This window comes from Protopterus annectens, chromosome 9.part0 (genome assembly GCF_019279795.1).
Source record: "Protopterus annectens isolate FY-2018-M chromosome 9.part0, PAN1.0, whole genome shotgun sequence".
In the NCBI taxonomy this organism is placed as follows: domain Eukaryota; kingdom Metazoa; phylum Chordata; order Ceratodontiformes; family Protopteridae; genus Protopterus; species Protopterus annectens.
Genome location: NC_056743.1, coordinates 1,709,991 through 1,733,398, shown reverse-complemented (window position 1 = coordinate 1,733,398; position 23,408 = coordinate 1,709,991). Strand labels below are relative to the sequence as shown.

At 45.4% G+C, this 23,408-nt stretch overlaps 1 protein-coding gene across 1 annotated transcript in view; it reads left to right on the top strand.

Annotated features, from left to right (window-relative positions):
• Positions 1 to 23,408, top strand: part of PPFIA1 (PTPRF interacting protein alpha 1) — a 2,891,353-nt gene that overhangs the window by 1,402,523 nt on the left and 1,465,422 nt on the right. Inside the window, exon 13 of the mRNA XM_044082514.1 lies at positions 13,469 to 13,531. Within this exon, the coding sequence (XP_043938449.1) occupies positions 13,469 to 13,531 (63 nt within the window). The remainder of the gene's footprint in view (positions 1 to 13,468; positions 13,532 to 23,408) is intronic.

Sequence of the window (23,408 nt, the reverse complement as noted above, 5' to 3'; positions counted from 1 at the left end):
CTCCCAAGGGTGAGTCAGAAAGTGCAATCCTTGGGAAGCAGAATGATTCTGATTGTCCCACACTGGCCTCGTCAAGTATGGTTCCCCTTTCTTCAACCATACATTGTGGACACTCCTTGGATTCTGGACTCTCTACCAGATTTACTGACACACATGTCGGGAGGGTTCCACCCCTCTCTGAGGACACTCCAGTTGACAGCCTGGCTACTCCACTTCCATCGCTAGTCAGACGTCATAACTTTTCACCAGAAGTGGTCCATATATTATCGTCCCCACATAAGCCATCCACTAGAAAGATTTACTCTAGCAAATGGAAAAGGTTCTCCATCTGGGCTCATACTAGAGGTATTGATCCTTACACAGCTCCAGTAGATTCAGTTCTGGAGTTCTTGTCTACGTTGTTCTATCAGGGGTCCGTATCAGCCACCATCAAAGTTCAGCTGGCGGCGATATCTAATTTCCACGTAGCGAATGACCCTAGTCTCATGGCACACAAACTATGCAAAGCATTCCTTAAAGGTACCCTGTTGCTTCGTCCCCCAGTGTCCGAACCCGTCATGCCCTGGGATCTCAGTTTTGTTCTTCAAGCCCTTACTCTTACTCTACCACATCGTCCCCCAGTGTCCGAACCCGTCATGCCCCGGGATCTCAGTTTTGTTCTACAAGCCCTTACTCTTACTCTACCACTTCGTCCCCCAGTGTCCGAACCCGTCATGCCCTGGGATCTCAATCTTGTTCTACAAGCCCTTGCTCTTACTCTACCACTTCATCCCCCAGTGTCCGAACCCGTCATGCCCTGGGATCTTAGTTTTGTTCTACAAGCCCTTACTCTTACTCTACCACTTCGTCCCCCAGTGTCCGAACCCGTCATGCCCTGGGATCTTAGTTTTGTTCTACAAGCCCTTACTCTTACTCTACCACTTCGTCCCCCAGTGTCCGAACCCGTCATGCCCAGGGATCTCAGTTTTGTTCTACAAGCCCTTACTCTTACTCTACCACTTCATCCCCCAGTGTCCGAACCCGTCATGCCGTGGGATCTCAGTTTTGTTCTACAAGCCCTTACTCTTACTCTACCACTTCGTCCCCCAGTGTCCGAACCCGTCATGCCCTGGGATCTCAGTTTTGTTCTACAAGCCCTTACTCTTACTCTACCACTTCGTCCCCCAGTGTTCGAACCCGTCATGCCCTGGGATCTCAGTCTTGTTCTACAAGCCCTTAATCTTACTCTACCACTTCGTCCCCCAGTGTCCGAACCCGTCATGCCCTGGGATCTCAGTTTTGTTCTACAAGCCCTTACTCTTACTCTACCACTTTGTCCCCCAGTGTCCGAACCCGTCATGCCCTGGGATCTTAGTTTTGTTCTACAAGCCCTTACTCTTACTCTACCACTTCGTCCCCCAGTGTCCGAACCCGTCATGCCCTGGGATCTCAGTTTTGTTCTACAAGCCCTTACTCTTACTCTACCACTTCGTCCCCCAGTGTCCGAACCCGTCATGCCCTGGGATCTTAGTTTTGTTCTACAAGCCCTTACTCTTACTCTACCACTTCGTCCCCCAGTGTCCGAACCCGTCATGCCCTGGGATCTCAGTTTTGTTCTACAAGCCCTTACTCTTACTCTACCACTTCGTCCCCCAGTGTCCGAACCCGTCATGCCCTGGGATCTCAGTTTTGTTCTACAAGCCCTTACTCTTACTCTACCACCACTTGAACCTGCAGCGACCTGTGAATTAAAATTCTTAACATGGAAAACAGCATTCTTAATAGCAAGCACTTCAGCGAGGCGGGTCTCAGAAATTCAAGCCCTCTCCATCAAACCCCCATATTTGATCTTCCACAAAGATAGGGTCTCTCTTAGACCAAATCTGTCGTTCCTTCCTAAAGTGGCTTCCGTGTCTAACATGAATCAGTTCATTGAGCTGCCGGTGTTCTTAGGTTCATAGGTTGGTACTAGGCTATCAGCCCTAGGGCCTATACAAGCCTAGCCATAACAATTCCCTGGCTATTTCTTCCCACATTATTTACTTTCCTGGACCCCTGTCTAGCAGGGCGACTGACGTGATCCCTGGGGTGCATTTCCTTTCTCCCATCCAATCGTCAAGGTTCCTCTTGAAGAGGTCCAAAGAAGCACTCTGCTTGACATGTATGGGCAATCTATTCCAGAGTCTGGGGAGTGTCTGGGTCAGGAACCTATCCCTCCAGCATGTTTTGTTTGTTGTGATGACAAGGTTTAGATCCCTGGAGCGTGTAGCTCTGAGGGATTGGGATTTCTTTAAGTGTAGCATGTCCAACAGCTCTGGGTTTGACATGGCCTTGTATGCTAAGTAGAGATCGCCTCTGAGTAGACAATTTGCGACGGAGTATAGCTGGAGTTTTTTAAGGCGGTCAGCGTAGGGCATCTGCTTTAGGCCTGTGATTCTTTTAGTGAGGTATTTGAGGCCTTTCCAGTTGTTGCAGATGTCTTGAGAGGTAGGTCTAATGAGGGATTAGTACAGTGGGACAATGACCTCCTTTTTTCTGGATGAAAAGCCCTTCGTGATGATGTGTGCCACATAGAAGGGTTTCCTGACTGTTGTGGCGATGTGGTTATCGAAGGTGAGACCACTGTCTTATCACACTTTCTGTGTTTAGTGTACTGCCACCTATATGGTAATTCATGGATACATGTTTTTTTCCCAACGGGGATAACAATACATTTCTTGGCATTGAGCTTGAGCCCATGGCTCCGGCACCAAGCATCTGTTTCTGTAAGGCCCTTTTGTAGAGTATCCACATCATTTGGGGATTCAATGATGGCTCCCAGTTTGCAGTCATCTGCAAACATAGTTAGCCAGAGTCCCTTAGTGTTGACCTGTACTTCAGAGAAGTAGATGCCAAACAAGAGCGGCCCCAGGACTGAACCCTGAGGTACTCCACTTGTCGCTTGCCTGGAGCTGGATTTGGAGTCGGCTACTTTTACAGTGTGAGTTCTATCAGTAAGCCATTTAGCAACCCATTGGGTGACACAGGGATTAATGCCCAACTTAGTAAGTTTATCTATGATTCCAGAGTGGGGGATGGTGTCAAAGGCCTTGGCAAGGTCTAGATAGGCTGTGTGGACCACCTTACCCTTGTCCATGGCTCTGGACACTGATTCAAAGAAGTCAATCCGGTTCAGGAGACAAGATCGGCCCTTCACAAACCCAAACTGGGTGGGGTCCAGTGTTTGAAGGTTGCCAATGTCTTTGTTTATAAGTTCCATGATAATACGCTCCATGGCCTTGCAGATGAGGCTTGTCAGACTGATGGGACGGTAGTTTCCGGGATCCAAGGTGGATCCCCCCTTGTGGATTTGGATAACTGTAGCTCTGCGCCACTCAGTGGGCACGAAACCTGAGGTGAGGCTATGATTAAACATGACACTTAGGTGAGGTGCCAGTTCATATTGTAGTTCATGTAGTACACAGCCCGGGATGTCATCTGGTCCCATGGATGCTGAATTCTTGGCTTTAGAGAGTGCGTTTTGTACCTGTGTGGCCGTTATTACTGGAATTTGGCAATCTTCCAGTATTGAGATGGGCCATTTAGAGGGTGAGAGAGGGTGAAGTTGGCACTGAATCGATCTGCCAGGATATTGGCAATATCCTTCGGATCAGTATATTTAATGCCATTCTGTTTTAGCTCATCATGTCATCATGTCATGCTGTTTTAGCAGATCTGAGCATTGCCATTTAGATTCTTGACATAGTTATAGAATGCTTTGTGGTTGTCTTTGGAATCTTTGGCAATTTTATTTTCGTAACTAGCTTTGGAGGATTTTATGAGGCATCTCAGTTTCTTACTGAGGCTAGTAAGGGAGTTTTTTGCATCCTGGGATTTTCCTCTTTTCTGCAAAAGTTTCTTCCTTTTGTTGTAAAGTTTGTTTATGGCAGGGGACCACCAGATTGGCTTCCTTTTTTTGGATGAGAGCATTTTGGTTCTATTTGGGATGGCACGATTCATGCATGAGTGGATGTGCTCGTACAGTGCCTTAGTGTAGGATTCAACAGTTGAACTTTCAGTTCCCGTCTGCATGGGTGTCATGAAGTTTGTCACTTCTGACTTGAGTAGCATGAAGTTGGCTTTGGAGAAGTTTTTTATGGTGGTTTCTTTACTGGGGGTGGGGGTGGGATGTGGATGTTAAGGGTGATTAGCTTATGGTCAGACCTGACTAACGAGGGGGTGACCATAGGTATGGAGCATTGGTTTCCCATGTTGGTAATGACCAGGTCTAGGATATTGGAGCCCCTGGTGGGAATATGGATTAGTTGATCCAGGGCGTTGGAATTTATGAATTCCAAGAACCGTTGCACAAAGGTGTTGGGACATGAGTAGTTTTCCCAGTTAATGACAGTGTAGTTAAAATCACCCAGTATTAGGGTGTTTGGTTCTATCTTAATATTTTCCAGTATGTTTAGAAAGGTGTAGTGAGAATCTTGGGGTATGGTGGGGGATCTGTAGCAAGCTACAATTTGGATTGCAGTCTTACCTAGTGTTAGTTGCACTTGGAGAATTTCAGACACATTGTGTTGGCCAACTAGCCTGGTGGAGTGAATATCCTTGGTGAATATTGACACTCCTCCACCTTTAGTGTTCGGTCCTGGTTTGGTGTCCGAAAAGTGTGGTAAGAGTTGTAGCCTGGTATTACAGGGGTGCTCTCTGGAGCCTTGAACCAGGTCTCAGTTACTGCACAGATATCGATGTTCTCCATTTTTAGGAGTGCCTCGAGAGAGTGCATTTTGAGGTTTAGACTTCTAGCATTGAGTAGCATTACCTTCAGATTTTGCATGCTTGTACTTGTTACGGTGGTGGTTTTGTCCTTTGAAGTTTGCCTAAAAAGGCACTATAGGGGTGGCAAGAGCCTTAGCCAGTAACCTGAATCCCAGGGGCGACAGGTGCAGACCATCTCTGGCAAAGCATCATTGTCTGTCAATCATGTCATCCCAGGCAGACAGATACTGGATCCCCTTTGAATGACACCATAAGCTTAGCCAATTGTTGAAGTCAATCATTTTATCCTTATATTGTGGTATCATTCTGGGCGAAGGCAGGATGCTACTCAGGGCTAGGGTCATACCTGCCTGGGCCACATGATCCGAGAGCTCTTCCATGTCTCTCTTCATGTAGTCCAGGGAGGTACATTTCTCTAACAAGGCAGAATTTAGATTTCACCAATTGGATGTACATAGACAGTTACGCTTCTATCTACACCGGACAAAAGATATCCGGAAGTCTGACCAACTGTTTGTCTCCTTTGCGGAAAACCGATTGGGTTCTCTGGTATCCAAGGTTACGCTGTCTAGATGGATAGCCAGTTGTATCTCTTTCATCTATCAGGCAGGAGGTAAAAATTTGCCATTCCCAACCAAGGCTCATTCTACGCGGGCTGATGTCCTTCAAGGATGCATCTGCAGTCATCACATATGGGTTGTCCTGCCTCAGGCAGCCCTTCGGTCGGCCGGATTCCAAAGTCTGGGTCTGGCCTCGGCTGATGTCGCATTTTACCCGACGTCAGAGCGCCTGGGGTATAAAAGCATCAGCCGACGCCATCTTCCTCAGTCTTTCTTGCCGCGTGGTGCCCGAAGCAGAAGCAGTTCGCAAGTGCCGGTCGGTCAGCTCCTGTGATTTAGCTACCGAAGACTTCGAAAAAGCTAAGTACCCCGTTGGGGACTCTTTCTTGCCTCAGCCGATGTCAGATAAAGTTAATTGTTTAACCTGTGGGAAACAAATACCTCATAAGGATTTCCACTCTTACTGCCTCCCCTGCCTAGGCCCAGACCACGACGTCTCGGCCTGTTCAGCCTGTGCTTCCTTCAACCGACGAACTCTCCGACATCAGTCGGAGTTTGCAGAGGAGGTTTTTGGGGCTAGTTTTGCTTATATAATGCCGTCGGAGACTCTGACTTCGCATTTAGTCAAAAAACGGAAGGACAAGGACCGACACACGCGGGCCGCGGTTTCGGCTGAAACCTCGTTCAGGCCTACCGCGAGTGTCTCGGTTTCGGCTGAAACTGAGTCCTTGGTACTTCCTACTACCGAAACCGCACAACCGACTACCTCGGCCCTGGAGGCCCCGGCCGAGTCGGTCATTGAATTACCTACTGATACCAGTGTCCAGGAACCTTCCGACACCATTACTTTAGATGTCTACTCCTGCACGTGGTGCAGCCAGACCCCCTGCTTCCATGTCCATTAAGGCTTTCTCTAGGGCTAAGGCTGCTAAACTTTCTAAGGCTTTGCCTCCCAGAGTTACCTCTCAGAGACCTTCTTCTAGCTCTCAGATTCTTACCCTAGCAGAGGATCTGCTTTCATTAATTAGGGGCTCCCAACCTCATCCGGACAGGGGCTCTCAACCTCCTCCAGACAAAAGGCCCAGGGTTGAGCCCTCTGATCCACAGTCCTCAGATGAGTCCATGGATGGCTCTGCTCTGTCAGACCACCAGGAGGAGGCTTATTCGGCCTACGAGGATTCTGATGCTGAAGAATCTATTCCCTCGGCCTCCCCTCCTGAAGAGTTTTCATTTGGAGAAACATTACACACTATGAGAGAACACTTTCAATGGCAGGGTCAGGAATTCTCTGATTCCAGAAAGAAATTAAGGACCTTTTTACATTTACCTCAGCACAGGCCCTTAGCTATACCTCCTGTTTTCAATGTAATTGATGATGTTTACTCAGATGCTTGTACTGCCCCTGACTCTCTCCCTCCGGCTCCTGCCAAACCTGATAGGTACTACAGGGTCCCGGACTCTCATTTTCACCTGTACAAGGCCCACTCTGCTGACCCAGAAACTATTTCCCAGGGCCCTAAAGGGGTTGCAGCTGCCACTGCTAAAAATCCTCTACCCCCTGAAAGGGAGTCCAGAGCATTAGAGAGATGGGGTAAGAAAGTGTATACTTCTGCAACTCTTTCCATGAGGTCATTAAACTGTCAATTCCATATGATACAGTATCAAGAGTATTTACTAGATGAATTGCATAAGAAACTGTCCTCTTCTGAACCCCTTCATCGTAAATCCCTTCAGGATCTGGTGCATAATTCCCAGCAGGTCAGTAACCATTTCTTGCAGTGTGGTTATGATGCATTGGAAGCTTCATGTAGATCAGCTATGACAGATGCAGTTATACGTAGGCATGCCTGGCTGAAGGAACAATCTCTGCCAGACCATGTTAAAGCTAAGCTTTTGGATGCTCCTATGGAAAAGCAAAAATTATTTGGTTCCACGGCTCAAGAGGTTTTAAAGAAATTTGAAGAAAAGGCAAAATCTGTGCAAACAGTTAAGGACTTTCTGCAAGTCCAACCACCGAGATTCAGCAGACATTGGCCTACTAAGAATTGGTCCTTTCCGGACTCAGACAGATCTCAAAGAGGCAGGAATAGACGTGCCAGAGGTAGAGGGCAAGCTAGAGGCTCCTACAGAGGCCATCAGTGGCAGCCTTCCAACCAGAGAGGTAGTGCAGGAACTACAACTGCTACACCAGGACAGACTCAATGACTTTATTTTGACTCCGCCGACCAGGGCTCAATTAGAAGCACCTTTGGGCGGAAAACTTTCTTTATTCTCAAAAAATTGGCACAGCATTACAGGGGACACATGGACACTACAAATAATAGACAAAGGATACAGGTTCCATTTCCACTCTTTGCCAAAAAGAAAAGGCATGCCAAACCTGCCACCAAATCAGAGGGCAGAGGCTTTGAAGCAAATTACCAACTTACTGCAAATGAAAGCCATAGAAAAGGTACCTCTTTCAGAACAAGGCCAGGGATTTTACTCAAGATTATTCCTTGTTCCAAGAAAAGAAAATCAATGGAGGCCTATTCTCGACTTGTCCGCACTGAATCATTACCTCATTGTGCCAAAATTCAAAATGCTGACTCTACAGCAACTCCTTCCCATGCTGGGCAAGGGGTCTTGGCTGGTGACTCTAGACCTCAAGGAGGCATACCTGCATGTCCCTATTCGACAAAGCTGCAGAAGACACCTCAGATTTCTTGCAGGGTCAGAGCATTTATCAATTCTCAGCATTGCCCTTTGGCTTATCTACTGCGCCCAGAGTATTCACGAAATGCCTGGCATCAGTAATTGCACACTGCAGACTTCAGGGGATTCAAATCTACCCTTATCTGGACGACTGCCTAATACAAGCGGACAGCAAGCAAACTTTGTTAAAGGACTTGGACTATGCCATTCACCTCTTACAGGCCTTGGGATATACAGTCAACATCCACAAATCAAGACTGGTTCCATCCCAAAGAATAACATTCCTGGGTGCGGATCTAGACACAACCACCCAGATGGCTTTTCTCACAGAAGAAAAACAAGAACAGCTACCAGTTTACTTTCAGAATCTTACAAGACAAACTCAGATGACTGCAAGGAAAATCCTTCAGGCCCTGGGTTACATGGCATCTTGCATTCTTCTGATTCCACAAGCAAGGCTGCATATGAGGAAATTACAATGGTACCTAAGAAGTTTATGGACTCAGCACAGTCACAGCTTAGAAGCTCTGATCCCACTCATTCCTTGCCTTCAAAAGGAATTCCAGTGGTGGGCTCAAGCCTGCCAGTCGAACAGCGGGCTGCCTTTCAGCAAGCCAAGAGCCAACCAAACCATCACCACGGACGCTTCAGACCAAGGTTGGGGAGCACACATGGAGGACAGATGTATACAAGGGCTATGGTCGCAAAGAGAGCTGCACATGCACATAAACCAAAAGGAATTGCTGGCTGTGATGCACGCAATCGAGGCCTTCAAACCTTTCCTTCACCAAGGCCACCTGCTCATAAGGACAGACAACACCACAGTTATGTGGTACATAAACAAGCAAGGAGGCACCCATTCCTACCCTCTGTGCAGACTGACGATGAACCTATGGGAACTGGCATTGAAACTCAACATACAGCTACAGTCCCAGTTCGTGCCAGGGAAAGACAATACACTGGCAGACAGCTTAAGCAGAACTACCATGGATGCACACGAATGGATGCTGCACCCAGACATCTTCTTGCAAATCACACAATCATGGGGAAGGCCGGAAATAGACATGTTTGCTTCCCCCCTAAATCATCAACTGAAGAAATTCTGCTCAAGGACACACCACCCACAAGCTTGGAAAGTGGACGCTCTCTCTTTCAGCTGGAAAGCTCTAACAGTGTATGCTTTCCCACCACTTCCACTAATGACCAAGGTCCTACTGAAGATCAGGACAGAGCAGCCCAGAGTAATCCTGATAGCCCCAAACTGGCCAAGACAGCACTAGTACCCACTGTTAGAGCTTGTCACAGACGAAACCATGGCCTCTCCCCTTATGGCCACTTCTACTGACGCAGCACAATTTCAGGACTCTACACTCCAACCTGAAAACCTTGCAGCTAACTGCCTGGAGAATACCATGACTCCCACTCAGGATAACCTATCCCAGAGAGTAAAGGATATTATTATGGAAGCTCGCCGACCTTCCACAAGGAAGGCATACACAGCAAAATGGAAAAGATTTCACACCTGGAACACAGCAAAGGGCCTAGATGTGACTGTGATGAATATGGCATATATATTGGAATACTTGGCAGAATTGTCCCACAGTGGCCTGTCTTACTCTTCCATCAAGATACATGCCTCAGCAATCTCAGCAGAATACAATCTAAATCCACCTGTCTTCTCTCACCCTCTACTAAGACAGTTTCTAAAAGGAATCAAAAACATTAATCCTCCAAGGAAACCACCTATACCTACTTGGGACCTGAATTTCGTGTTGGAAAAACTAACACTTCCTCCCTTCGAACCAGCAGCATCGGCAGATGTACAGTTTTTGTCTTGGAAAACTGCCTTCCTTCTGGCCATAACCTCAGCAAGAAGAGTATCTGAGCTACAAGCTTTAATGGCGGTGCAGCCATTCCTTATCTTTCATCAGGACAGTTTCTTTGAGGACCAATCCTACATTCATGCCAAAGGTGGTATCCAGGGTATCTTTGAACCAAGCTATTCACTTGCCTACATTCTTCCCACAGCCACAAAATAAAGGGGAAAGACTTCTGCACACCCTGGACATACACAGACAACTACGCTACTACTTGGACAGAACTAAAAGTTACAGAAAGACTGACCAGTTGTTTGTAGCATATGCTGCTGGGGTACAAGGAAAAGCAATTTCCAAACAAACAATTTCCAAATGGATAGGAAATTGCATTCGTTTTTGTTACTCCTTTCGTGGAAAGACTGTGCCAGCTAACATTAGACCTCATTCCACGAGAGCCACAGCCACCACCACAGCCTTCCTAAGAGGGGTGGCTACCAAGGACATTTTAGAAGCTACTACATGGAGCTCCGTGCATACATTTGCCAAGCATTACAATTTGCCTTTATACTCCAGATCCAGAGCAGGGTTTGCTACGGCAGTCCTGCAGGGTATCTTAACTACACCATCCTTCATTTAGTACCTCCACCCCCAGTTTGGCTATGGTATTCTACCCATATGTAATGACTGCAGATGCATCCTTGAAGGACATAGTACAGTTTTGTACCTACCATAAATGTAGATATCCGATAGGTATGCATCTGCAGTCAGGTTTACCCTACCTCCTTCCCCTCTGTGGTATTCCTAGGGTGCTTACCCCTCTTTTAGCTAGCTGGGGGAATCTATTATGGTGTATTTGTTTGTATATGCATGTATATATATATATTTTTGCAAATGTTTGGAATTTTATTGCATTTATCCAAATTTAGCCTTCCTAGAGGGCACCTGGCATCTGGGGCAAGAAAAACTGAGGAAGATGGCGTCGGCTGATGCTTTTATACCCCAGGCGCTCTGACGTCGGGGAAAGTGCGACATCAGCCGAGGCCAGACCCAGACTTTGGAATCCGGCCGACCGAAGGGCTGCCTGAGGCAGGACAACCCATATGTGATGACTGCAGATGCATACCTATCGGACATCTACATTTATGGTAGGTACAAAACTGTACTTTTCCACATCCACAGCCTATCAATCTAGATTGTCAATGGATGATATATGTGCGGCAGCTACTTGGGCTTCTCCTCAAACATTTGTTTCTCATTACAAATTGGACTTGGTCTCCAGGGGCAGGTCTTCCTTTGGCTCCACAGTTCTCCGGAGTATTTTCCTATGAGCCACCCAGGATGTAGGTGCTAGGGACGCTGTCCCACGGGTAAGAATGTAGGCGAGATAGGACTACATAACATCAGGAAGTTATGTACTCACCATAACGTTCGATGTATGTAGTCCATCTCGCCGAACATTATTACAAACATAAAGAAGTTATGTACTCACCATAACGTTCGATTTATGTAGTCCATCTCGCCTCGCATTCTTACTTACCCTTCCCCCTGCCTGGAGGATTTGGAGGATAGGTTGTCACCTGCAGAGTCCCTTTGATTAGTTATTGGTTATATGGATGTGAGGTGTGTATGAAGTGCATATGTTGTTTCGCAGCAAACTAGATCTGGGGATATGGAGCAGTGCACCATGGGATACCCTCTTAGCCCAGCCAATGAGAGACTTTGAGCTAATAAAAATCGTCCGAGTCGGAGCCGATATTCGGCTCCAAACCCACGGGTAAGAATGTGAGGCGAGATGGACTACATACATCGAACGTTATGGGGAGTACATAACTTCTTGTCATCAGATAGAAGGCAGCAGCTGCTTAGTCTAGGCAGAGAAGCATGGCATCTCTGCTGTCCTAGGGATCCATTTTTGCCCACACTTGTTTACAGTTTATTTTCAGAGTATGTGTGGGAATATTTAGCTACAGTTCATTTACAGATGATGCTGAGACTGGTGTGGTGATTTTTGATAACTGATTCCATTTCCAAAGGGAATTGGATCTGTTACATAGTCATAGTTCTCAACCTCTTATTTCCAAAATGAGGAACACTAGTCATCATAATGTGGAACAAATGGGCAAAATGTGGAACACTTACTAATGGCTTACTAACATCTTCAACGTGCAAGACTTGAATATGATGTAGCCACACAGTGATGGTAACGGAGTAAGCCCTGAATAGGATGTAGCCATGCAGTGATTGTAACCAGAGAAAGGCCTGAATAGTATGTAGCCACACAGCGATGGCAAAAGAGTAAGGTCTGAACGGGATGTAGCCACACAGTTTTTTTTTAGCAGAGAAAGGCCTGAATAGGATGTAGCCATGCAACGATGGTAACAGAGTAAGGCCTGAATAGGATGTAGCCATGCAGTGATGGTAACAGAGTAAGGCCTGAGTAAGATGTAGCCAGACAGTGTTGGAAACAAAGTAAGGCCTAAATAGGATGTAGCCATGCAACGATGGTAACAGAGTAAGGCCTGACTAGGATGTAGCAGTGCAGTGACGGAGAGTAAGGCCTAAATAGGATGTAGCCACAGAGTGATAGTAACAGAATAAGGTCTGAATAGGATGTAGCCATGCAGTGATGGTAATAGAGTAAAGCCTGAATAGGATGTAACCATGCAGTGATGGTAACAGAGTAAGCCCTGAATAGGATGTAGCCACGCAGCTTTGGTAACAGAGTAAGGCCTGAATAGGATGTAGCCATGCAGTGATGGTAACAGAGTAAGGCCAGAATAAGATGTAGCCACGCAGGGCTGGTAACAGACTAAGGCCTAAATAGGATGTAGCCACACAGTGGTGGCACAAGAGTAAAGCCTGAATAGGATTTTGCCACACAGTGATGGTAGAAGAGTAAAGACCTGAATGGGATGTAGCCACACAGCGATGGTAGGAAAGTGAGACCTGAATAGGATGTAGCCACGCAGTGATGGTAACAGAGTAAGCCCTGAGTAGGATGTTGCCACGCAGTGATGGTAACAGAGTAACTCCTGAATAGGATGCGGCCATTCATTGATGATAGAAGAGTAAGCCCTGAATAGGATGTAGCCATGCAACGATTGTAACAGAGTAAGGCCTGAATAGGATGTAGCTGTGTAATAGTGTTAGTGTGTGTCCTGAATGTGAGGCAGACGCATAGTAATGTTCGAAGAGTATGGCCTGAATATGACTTTGATTGGATTATGAAAGAGAGGGACAAATGTGTAATCAGTATAAAGGTAGTTAGGGGAAGAGTGGCTGTATTAGTCATATTACAGGGTTTTAGAAAATGTATTAATGCAAAGATTGCAGGAGAAAATCAGGGTAGGTTACCAGAAAGTGTTTACAAAAGATATTATAATTTAAAGAGAGCTTGAGAAAGGTGATGCGGGAGAGGATGTGGAAAAACTGAATAGGACAAGTTGCAACCATTGGTTAACCTAGACTTAAGAGGTTTGCATAACTGAATGTTTGTACTTGGCTGTATTTATTCTACATTGGCACACTGTAGTGTAGTTGCTTGTACTGCACTGTGGCAGCAGCCAAAGGAGGTAGGAATTAATTGTAAATGGTGTAATGTCTGTGTACCATTAAGGACTTTACTCTAACCATGTCCTTTTCTTGTTTCAGAACTCCTTAATAAGAGACCTTGAAAACTCGAAGAAGGTAATGGAAGAAGTACAACACGAAAAGGTATTTTCCGTCATTTTCTTGTCCTATCTTGTGTTGTGAGAAACTGCCATCTTGGTAGGTTTCACCCAGTAAAAGTATGTTGTTGAAGGAACTGTCACATTCAAAATTTTGCTGTTTTTTGTTTCATTTGTTAATTACAATCAGCTTTGACTCTCTTCAGGGATTACCCACTGACAAGCTTTGCACTTATGTAGGTTATGTATCTCAAAGATGGACTGTGGAAATGGCAAAGCCAGATGCGTGCTGTAATCATTGCATGTTCTTTTTAAGATCTCTATGTTTAGATGTACTAAGCTGCTCAAAAAGAAAGAGCTATGTAGAGAGATTTTCCATGTGGATACAGATGATCTGCTTGATTAATCTCAAAAAGAGGCCCTAGAAAAGTTACAGAGGTGGTAGCCATCTACAGGATCTTGCTGGTGTGGTAGGGCTCACAGAATTGCTGCCCATACCGAACGCCATCAGTCCATTACTAGGAATTTAATCTGTTGGTTCAACTAGTGGGTCAGAGAGCAGAGGACAGCTGTAGTAGGTAGGTAGTGGAGAAAAAGCAATCCTGTTAAGCTGCTGATGAAAGGAAGGGGAGAAGGATGTAAGAGAACATGTTGGGATAGTGTGTTCTTAATCAGAAGGAAAGGAGGTGGAAGGGAAATGGTCTAAGTTAGAAGTTGGGAACATCAATAGGGTACTAAATAGTGACACAGTTAAGGGAAAGGAAAAAAGAAATGTGTGAAAACAGGCAGAGAGGGTAAGATATAGGGGTGGTAGGGCAGCTAATATGTTAGAGAGAGGACGCTAACAAAGGGTCAGGGCTCCCTGTAAAAGGGATGCTGGGAAATGCAGTGAGGGTAGTGCTTCACAGGGCTAGTGACCTGGGCAGGATGGTAGTGAACAGGACAGGCAGGTGATGGTCTGAGATTCAATACATGTACCATTGATAACATGGAGTGGGAAGTGGTGGTCCCATGGTACAGGATGTAAAAGAGTGACGGATTGGTAGAAGGTTATGTCTGAGAAAGGATTAGAGGAGGAGGTGTTACAGTAATGGGAAATGGGAGACAGTGAGGGTAGAGAAGGGGAAGGAGAGGTGAAGCTGAAGCACGGGGGATAAGGGAATGGAACCCACGCTAAGCTACCTGGCAGTAAATGTGTTGGGGACTAAAGGGGGAGCTGATGCATAGCTACTCTTGTTGAGCACCCTGCACTCCTGCTTGAGTATATTGGATGGCGTATTAATTAAGAGCAGAGTCTTGGGAGTTTTGGCAGTAATGGGGGACCTCTGCCTTCATCCAGAGTAGTCAGAGAAATCAGACTGTGTGTGGTGCTTTGTTTAATGTAGGTTGAGCAGATGGTGTCACTACCAACCATGAGTGGGAGAACTGCAGAGTTGAAAAGAAGCAACCAGATTGAGATTTTAATATTACTTTGTCTGTTAATGTGATGTACATTTGAAGAGCTTTCTGCGACTGTTCTTGTGTCTGGGTAAGGTTACTAGCAAGTCTACCTGCAGCTAAGCATATCCTGCTGAGAAGTCTGTCACTTCTGGTGTATTTTTTTTTTTTTTTTTGCCTTGGGTCTTCACTTTAAGTTAGTGTGTTACTTGGACTTTTATTAAGAATGTGCTTTGACGGACAACTTGTATTCACAACACCTTCCTGGCCAAGGGGCCTCAACCCCCGACTGTAACCGAGAGGATTTACAAACACTTGCACAAGAGTCAAATGGGCAAAAACTAGCTCTTACAACTTCTGCAGGCTGTGCAAGTGAGACATTTACACCCCCACTGATCATGTTGAGGTAATGAAGGCATCAGTCTTATACAGGTGCCCCTGGTTAGCTCTTGGCCCTAATATGTACTATACATATTTCCCTTTGGAGGCCATCAGTGAGATAAAGGCATCACAAAACTTCCAGTCCTGTGAATATGTAGATGCTGTATTGCAGTGAGACACTGGTTCCCAGGATGAATGTTTAGATGCTGTATTACAGTGAGACTGTGGTTCCCACGGTGAATGTTTAGATGCCATATTACAGTGAGACTGTGGTTCCATGGTGAATGTTTAGATGCTGTATTACAGTGAGACTGTGGTTCCCACGGTGAATGTTTAGATGCTGTATTACAGTGAGACACTGGTTCCCACGGTGAATGTTCACATGCTGTATTACAGTGAGACTGTGGTTCCCAGGGTGAATGTTTAGATGCCATATTACAGTGAGACTGTGGTTCCCAGGGTGAATGTTCAGATGCCGTATTACAGTGAGACTGTGGTTGCCAGGGTGATTGTTTAGATCTGTATTACAGTGAGACTGTGGTTCCCAGGGTGAATGTTTAGATGCTTATTACAGTGAGACTGGTTCCCAGGGTGAATGTTTAGATGCTGTATTACAGTGAGACTGTGGTTCCCAGGGTGAATGTTTAGATGCTGTATTACAGTGAGACTGGTTCCCAGGGTGAATGTTTAGATGCTTATTACAGTGAGACTGGTTCCCAGGGTGAATGTTTAGATGCTGTATTACAGTGAGACTGTGGTTCCCACGGTGAATGTTCAGATGCTGTATTACAGTGAGACTGTGGTTCCCACTGTGAATGTTCAGATGCCATATTGTAGTGAGACTGTGGTTCCCCGAGTGAATGTTTAGATGCCATATTACAGTGAGACTGTGGTTCCCAGGGTGAATGTTCAGATGCCGTATTACAGTGAGACTGTGGTTGCCAGGGTGATTGTTTAGATCTGTATTACAGTGAGACTGTGGTTCCCAGTGTGAATGTTTAGATGCTTATTACAGTGAGACTGGTTCCCAGGGTGAATGTTTAGATGCTGTATTACAGTGAGACTGTGGTTCCCAGGGTGAATGTTTAGATGCTGTATTACAGTGAGACTGGTTCCCAGGGTGAATGTTTAGATGCTGTATTACAGTGAGACTGTGGTTCCCCGAGTGAATGTTTAGATGCTTATTACAGTGAGACTGGTTCCCAGGGTGACTGTTTAGATGCTGTATTACAGTGAGACTGTGGTTCCCAGGGTGATTGTTTAGATCTGTATTACAGTGAGACTGTGGTTCCCAGGGTGAATGTTTAGATGCTTATTACAGTGAGACTGGTTCCCAGGGTGAATGTTTAGATGCTGTATTACAGTGAGACTGTGGTTCCCAGGGTGAATGTTTAGATGCTGTATTACAGTGAGACTGTGGTTCCCAGGGTGAATGTTTAGATGCTGTATTACAGTGAGACTGGTTCCCAGGGTGAATGTTTAGATGCTGTATTACAGTGAGACTGTGGTTCCCCGAGTGAATGTTTAGATGCTGTATTACAGTGAGACTGTGGTTCCCAGAGTGAATGTTTAGATGCTGTATTACAGTGAGACTGGTTCCCAGGGTGAATGTTTAGATCTGTATTACAGTGAGACTGTGGTTCCCAGGGTGAATGTTTAGATGCTGTATTACAGCGAGACTGTGGTTGCCAGGGAGAAGGTTTAGATGCTGTATTACAGTGAGACTGGTTCCCAGGGTGAATGTTTAGATCTGTATTACAGTGAGACTGTGGTTCCCAGGGTGAATGTTTAGATGCTGTATTACAGCGAGACTGTGGTTCCCAGGGTGAATGTTTAGATCTGTATTACAGTGAGACTGTGGTTCCCAGGGTGAATGTTTAGATGCCGTATTACATTGAGACTGTGGTTCCCAGGGTGAATGTTTAGATGCTGTATTACAGCGAGACTGTGGTTGCCAGGGTGAATGTTTAGATCTGTATTACAGTGAGACTGTGGTTCCCAGGGTGAATGTTTAGATGCTTATTACAGTGAGACTGGTTCCCAGGGTGAATGTTTAGATGCTGTATTACAGTGAGACTGTGGTTGCCAGGGTGAATGTTTAGATGCTGTATTACAGTGAGACTGTGGTTCCCACGGTGAATGTTCAGATCTGTATTACAGTGAGACTGGTTCCCAGGGTGAATGTTTAGATCTGTATTACAGTGAGACTGTGGTTCCCAGGGTGAATGTTTAGATGCTGTATTACAGCGAGACTGTAGTTCCCAGGGTGAATGTTTAGATGCTTATTACAGTGAGACTGGTTCCCAGGGTGAATGTTTAGATGCTTATTACAGTGAGACTGTGGTTCCCAGGGTAAATGTTTAGATGCTGTATTACAGTGAGACTGTGGTTCCCAGGGTGAATGTTTAGATGCTGTATTACAGTGAGACTGTGGTTGCCAGGGAGAATGTTTAGATGCTGTATTACAGTGAGACTGTGGTTCCCAGGGTGATTGTTTAGATCTGTATTACAGTGAGACTGGTTCCCAGGGTGATTGTTTAGATGCTGTATTACAGTGAGACTGTGGTTCCCAGGGTGAATGTTTAGATCTGTATTACAGTGAGACTGTGGTTCCCAGGGTGAATGTTTAGATGCTTATTACAGTGAGACTGGTTCCCAGGGTGAATGTTTAGATCTGTATTACAGTGAGACTGTGGTTCCCAGGGTGAATGTTTAGATCTGTATTACAGTGAGACTGTGGTTCCCACGGTGAATGTTTAGATGCTGTATTACAGTGAGACTGTGGTTGCCAGGGAGAATGTTCAGATGCTGTATTACAGTGAGACTGTGGTTCCCAGGGTGATTGTTTAGATCTGTATTACAGTGAGACTGGTTCCCAGGGTGATTGTTTAGATGCTGTATTACAGTGAGACTGTGGTTCCCAGGGTGAATGTTTAGATCTGTATTACAGTGAGACTGTGGTTCCCAGGGTGAATGTTTAGATGCTTATTACAGTGAGACTGGTTCCCAGGGTGATTGTTTAGATGCTGTATTACAGTGAGACTGTGGTTCCCAGGGTGAATGTTTAGATGCTTATTACAGTGAGACTGGTTCCCAGGGTGAATGTTTAGATGCTGTATTACAGTGAGACTGTGGTTCCCAGGGTGAATGTTTAGATGCTTATTACAGTGAGACTGTGGTTCCCAATGTGAATGTTCAGATGCTGTATTACAGTGAGACTGTGGTTCCCAGGGTGAATGTTTAGATGCTTATTACAGTGAGACTGGTTCCCAGGGTGCATGTTTAGATGCTGTATTACAGTGAGACTGTGGTTCCCACGGTGAATGTTCAGATGCTGTATTACAGTGAGACTGTGGTTCCCACTGTGAATGTTCAGATGCCATATTGCAGTGAGACTGTGGTTCCCCGAGTGAATGTTTAGATCTGTATTACAGTGAGACTGTGGTTCCCAGGGTGAATGTTTAGATGCTGTATTACAGTGAGACTGTGGTTCCCAGGGTGATTGTTTAGATCTGTATTACAGTGAGACTGTGGTTCCCAGGGTGAATGTTTAGATGCTTATTACAGTGAGACTGGTTCCCAGGGTGAATGTTCAGATGTCATATTGCAGTGAGACTGTGGTTCCCCGAGTGCATGTTTAGATGCCGTATTACATTGAGACTGTGGTTCCCAGGGTGAATGTTTAGATGCTGTATTACAGCGAGACTGTGGTTCCCAGGGTGAATGTTTAGATCTGTATTACAGTGAGACTGTGGTTCCCAGGGTGAATGTTTAGATGCTTATTGCAGTGAGACTGGTTCCCAGGGTGAATGTTTAGATGCTGTATTACAGTGAGACTGTGGTTGCCAGGGTGAATGTTTAGATGCTGTATTACAGTGAGATTGTGGTTCCCACGGTGAATGTTCAGATCTGTATTACATTGAGACTGTGGTTGCCAGGGAGAATGTTTAGATGCTGTATTACAGTGAGACTGTGGTTCCCAGGGTGATTGTTTAGATCTGTATTACTGTGAGACTGTGGTTCCCACGGTGAATGTTTAGATGCTGTATTACAGTGAGACTGTGGTTGCCAGGGAGAATGTTCAGATGCTGTATTACAGTGAGACTGTGGTTCCCAGGGTGATTGTTTAGATCTGTATTACAGTGAGACTGGTTCCCAGGGTGATTGTTTAGATGCTGTATTACAGTGAGACTGTGGTTCCCAGGGTGAATGTTTAGATGCTTATTACAGTGAGACTGTGGTTCCCAGGGTGAATGTTTAGATGCTTATTACAGTGAGACTGGTTCCCAGGGTGATTGTTTAGATGCTGTATTACAGTGAGACTGTGGTTACCAGGGTGATTGTTTAGATGCTGTATTACAGTGAGACTGTGGTTCCCAGGGTGAATGTTCAGATGCCATATTGCAGTGAGACTGTGGTTCCCCGAGTGAATGTTTAGATGTCGTATTACATTGAGACTGTGGTTCCCAGGGTGAATGTTTAGTTGCTGTATTACAGTGAGACTGTGGTTCCCAGGGTGATTGTTTAGATCTGTATTACAGTGAGACTGTGGTTCCCAGGGTGATTGTTTAGATCTGTATTACAGTGAGACTGTGGTTCCCAGGGTGAATGTTTAGATGCTTATTACAGTGAGACTGGTTCCCAGGGTGAATGTTTAGATGCTTATTACAGTGAGACTGTGGTTCCCAGAGTGATTGTTTAGATGCTGTATTACAGTGAGACTGTGGTTCCCAGGGTGAATGTTTAGATGCTTATTACAGTGAGACTGGTTCCCAGGGTGAATGTTTAGATCTGTATTACAGTGAGACTGTGGTTCCCACGGTGAATGTTCAGATGCTGTATTACAGTGAGACTGTGGTTCCCAGGGTGAATGTTCAGATGCCATATTGCAGTGAGACTGTGGTTCCCAGAGTGAATGTTTAGATGCCGTATTACAGTGAGACTGTGGTTCCCAGGGTGAATGTTCAGATCTGTATTACAGTGAGACTGTGGTTCCCAGGGTGAATGTTTAGATGCGTATTACAGCAAGACTGTGGTTGCCAGGGTGAATGTTTAGATCTGTATTACAGTGAGACTGTGGTTCCCAGGGTGAATGTTTAGATGCTTATTACAGTGAGACTGGTTCCCAGGGTGAATGTTCAGATGCTGTATTACAGTGAGACTGTGGTTCCCAGGGTGAATGTTTAGATCTGTATTACAGTGAGACTGGTTCCCAGGGTGAATGTTTAGATGCTTATTACAGTGCGACTGGTTCCCAGGGTGATTGTTTAGATGCTGTATTACAGTGAGACTGTGGTTCCATGGGTGAATGTTTAGATGCTGTATTACAGTGAGACTGGTTCCCAGGGTGAATGTTTAGATGCTTATTACAGTGAGACTGGTTCCCAGGGTGAATGTTTAGATGCTTATTACAGTGAGACTGGTCCCCAGGGTGAATGTTTAGATCTGTATTACAGTGAGACTGTGGTTCCCAGGGTGATTGTTTAGATCTGTATTACAGTGAGACTGTGGTTCCCAGTGTGAATGTTTAGATCTGTATTACAGTGAGACTGTGGTTCCCAGGGTGAATGTTTAGATGCTGTATTACAGTGAGACTGGTTCCAGGGTGAATGTTCAGATGCTGTATTACAGTGAGACTGTGGTTCCCAGGGTGAATGTTTAGATCTGTATTACAGTGAGACTGTGGTTCCCAGGGTGAATGTTTAGATGCTTATTACAGCAAGACTGTGGTTGCCAGGGTTAATGTTTAGATCTGTATTACAGTGAGACTGTGGTTTCCAGGGTGAATGTTTAGATGCTTATTACAGTGAGACTGGTTCCCAGGGTGAATATTCAGATGCTGTATTACAGTGAGACTGTGGTTCCCAGGGTGAATGTTTAGATCTGTATTACAGTGAGACTGGTTCCCAGGGTGAATGTTTAGATGCTTATTACAGTGAGACTGGTTCCCAGGGTGAATGTTTAGATGCTGTATTACAGTGAGACTGTGGTTCCCAGGGTGATTGTTTAGATCTGTATTACAGTGAGACTGTGGTTGCCACGGTGAATGTTTAGATTCTGTATTACATTGAGACTGTGGTTGCCACGGTGAATGTTTAGATGCTGTATTACAGTGAGACTGTGGTTGCCACGGTGAATGTTTAGATGCTGTATTACAGTGAGACTGTGGTTCCCAGGGTGATTGTTTAGATCTGTATTACAGTGAGACTGGTTCCCAGGGTGATTGTTTAGATGCTGTATTACAGTGAGACTGTGGTTCCCAGGGTGAATGTTTAGATGCTTATTACAGTGAGACTGTGGTTCCCAGGGTGAATGTTTAGATGCTTATTACAGTGAGACTGGTTCCCAGGGTGATTGTTTAGATGCTGTATTACAGTGAGACTGTGGTTACCAGGGTGATTGTTTAGATGCTGTATTACAGTGAGACTGTGGTTCCCAGGGTGAATGTTCAGATGCCATATTGCAGTGAGACTGTGGTTCCCCGAGTGAATGTTTAGATGCCGTATTACATTGAGACTGTGGTTCCCAGGGTGAATGTTTAGTTGCTGTATTACAGTGAGACTGTGGTTCCCAGGGTGATTGTTTAGATCTGTATTACAGTGAGACTGTGGTTCCCAGGGTGATTGTTTAGATCTGTATTACAGTGAGACTGTGGTTCCCAGGGTGAATGTTTAGATGCTTATTACAGTGAGACTGGTTCCCAGGGTGAATGTTTAGATGCTTATTACAGTGAGACTGTGGTTCCCAGAGTGATTGTTTAGATGCTGTATTACAGTGAGACTGTGGTTCCCAGGGTGAATGTTTAGATGCTTATTACAGTGAGACTGGTTCCCAGGGTGAATGTTTAGATCTGTATTACAGTGAGACTGTGGTTCCCACGGTGAATGTTCAGATGCTGTATTACAGTGAGACTGTGGTTCCCAGGGTGAATGTTCAGATGCCATATTGCAGTGAGACTGTGGTTCCCAGAGTGAATGTTTAGATGCCGTATTACAGTGAGACTGTGGTTCCCAGGGTGAATGTTCAGATCTGTATTACAGTGAGACTGTGGTTCCCAGGGTGAATGTTTAGATGCGATACAGCAAGACTGTGGTTGCCAGGGTGAATGTTTAGATCTGTATTACAGTGAGACTGTGGTTCCCAGGGTGAATGTTTAGATGCTTATTACAGTGAGACTGGTTCCCAGGGTGAATGTTCAGATGCTGTATTACAGTGAGACTGTGGTTCCCAGGGTGAATGTTTAGATCTGTATTACAGTGAGACTGGTTCCCAGGGTGAATGTTTAGATGCTTATTACAGTGCGACTGGTTCCCAGGGTGATTGTTTAGATGCTGTATTACAGTGAGACTGTGGTTCCATGGGTGAATGTTTAGATGCTGTATTACAGTGAGACTGGTTCCCAGGGTGAATGTTTAGATGCTTATTACAGTGAGACTGGTTCCCAGGGTGAATGTTTAGATGCTTATTACAGTGAGACTGGTCCCCAGGGTGAATGTTTAGATCTGTATTACAGTGAGACTGTGGTTCCCAGGGTGATTGTTTAGATCTGTATTACAGTGAGACTGTGGTTCCCAGTGTGAATGTTTAGATCTGTATTACAGTGAGACTGTGGTTCCCAGGGTGAATGTTTAGATGCTGTATTACAGTGAGACTGGTTCCAGGGTGAATGTTCAGATGCTGTATTACAGTGAGACTGTGGTTCCCAGGGTGAATGTTTAGATCTGTATTACAGTGAGACTGTGGTTCCCAGGGTGAATGTTTAGATGCTTATTACAGCAAGACTGTGGTTGCCAGGGTTAATGTTTAGATCTGTATTACAGTGAGACTGTGGTTTCCAGGGTGAATGTTTAGATGCTTATTACAGTGAGACTGGTTCCCAGGGTGAATATTCAGATGCTGTATTACAGTGAGACTGTGGTTCCCAGGGTGAATGTTTAGATCTGTATTACAGTGAGACTGGTTCCCAGGGTGAATGTTTAGATGCTTATTACAGTGAGACTGGTTCCCAGGGTGAATGTTTAGATGCTGTATTACAGTGAGACTGTGGTTCCCAGGGTGATTGTTTAGATCTGTATTACAGTGAGACTGTGGTTGCCACGGTGAAT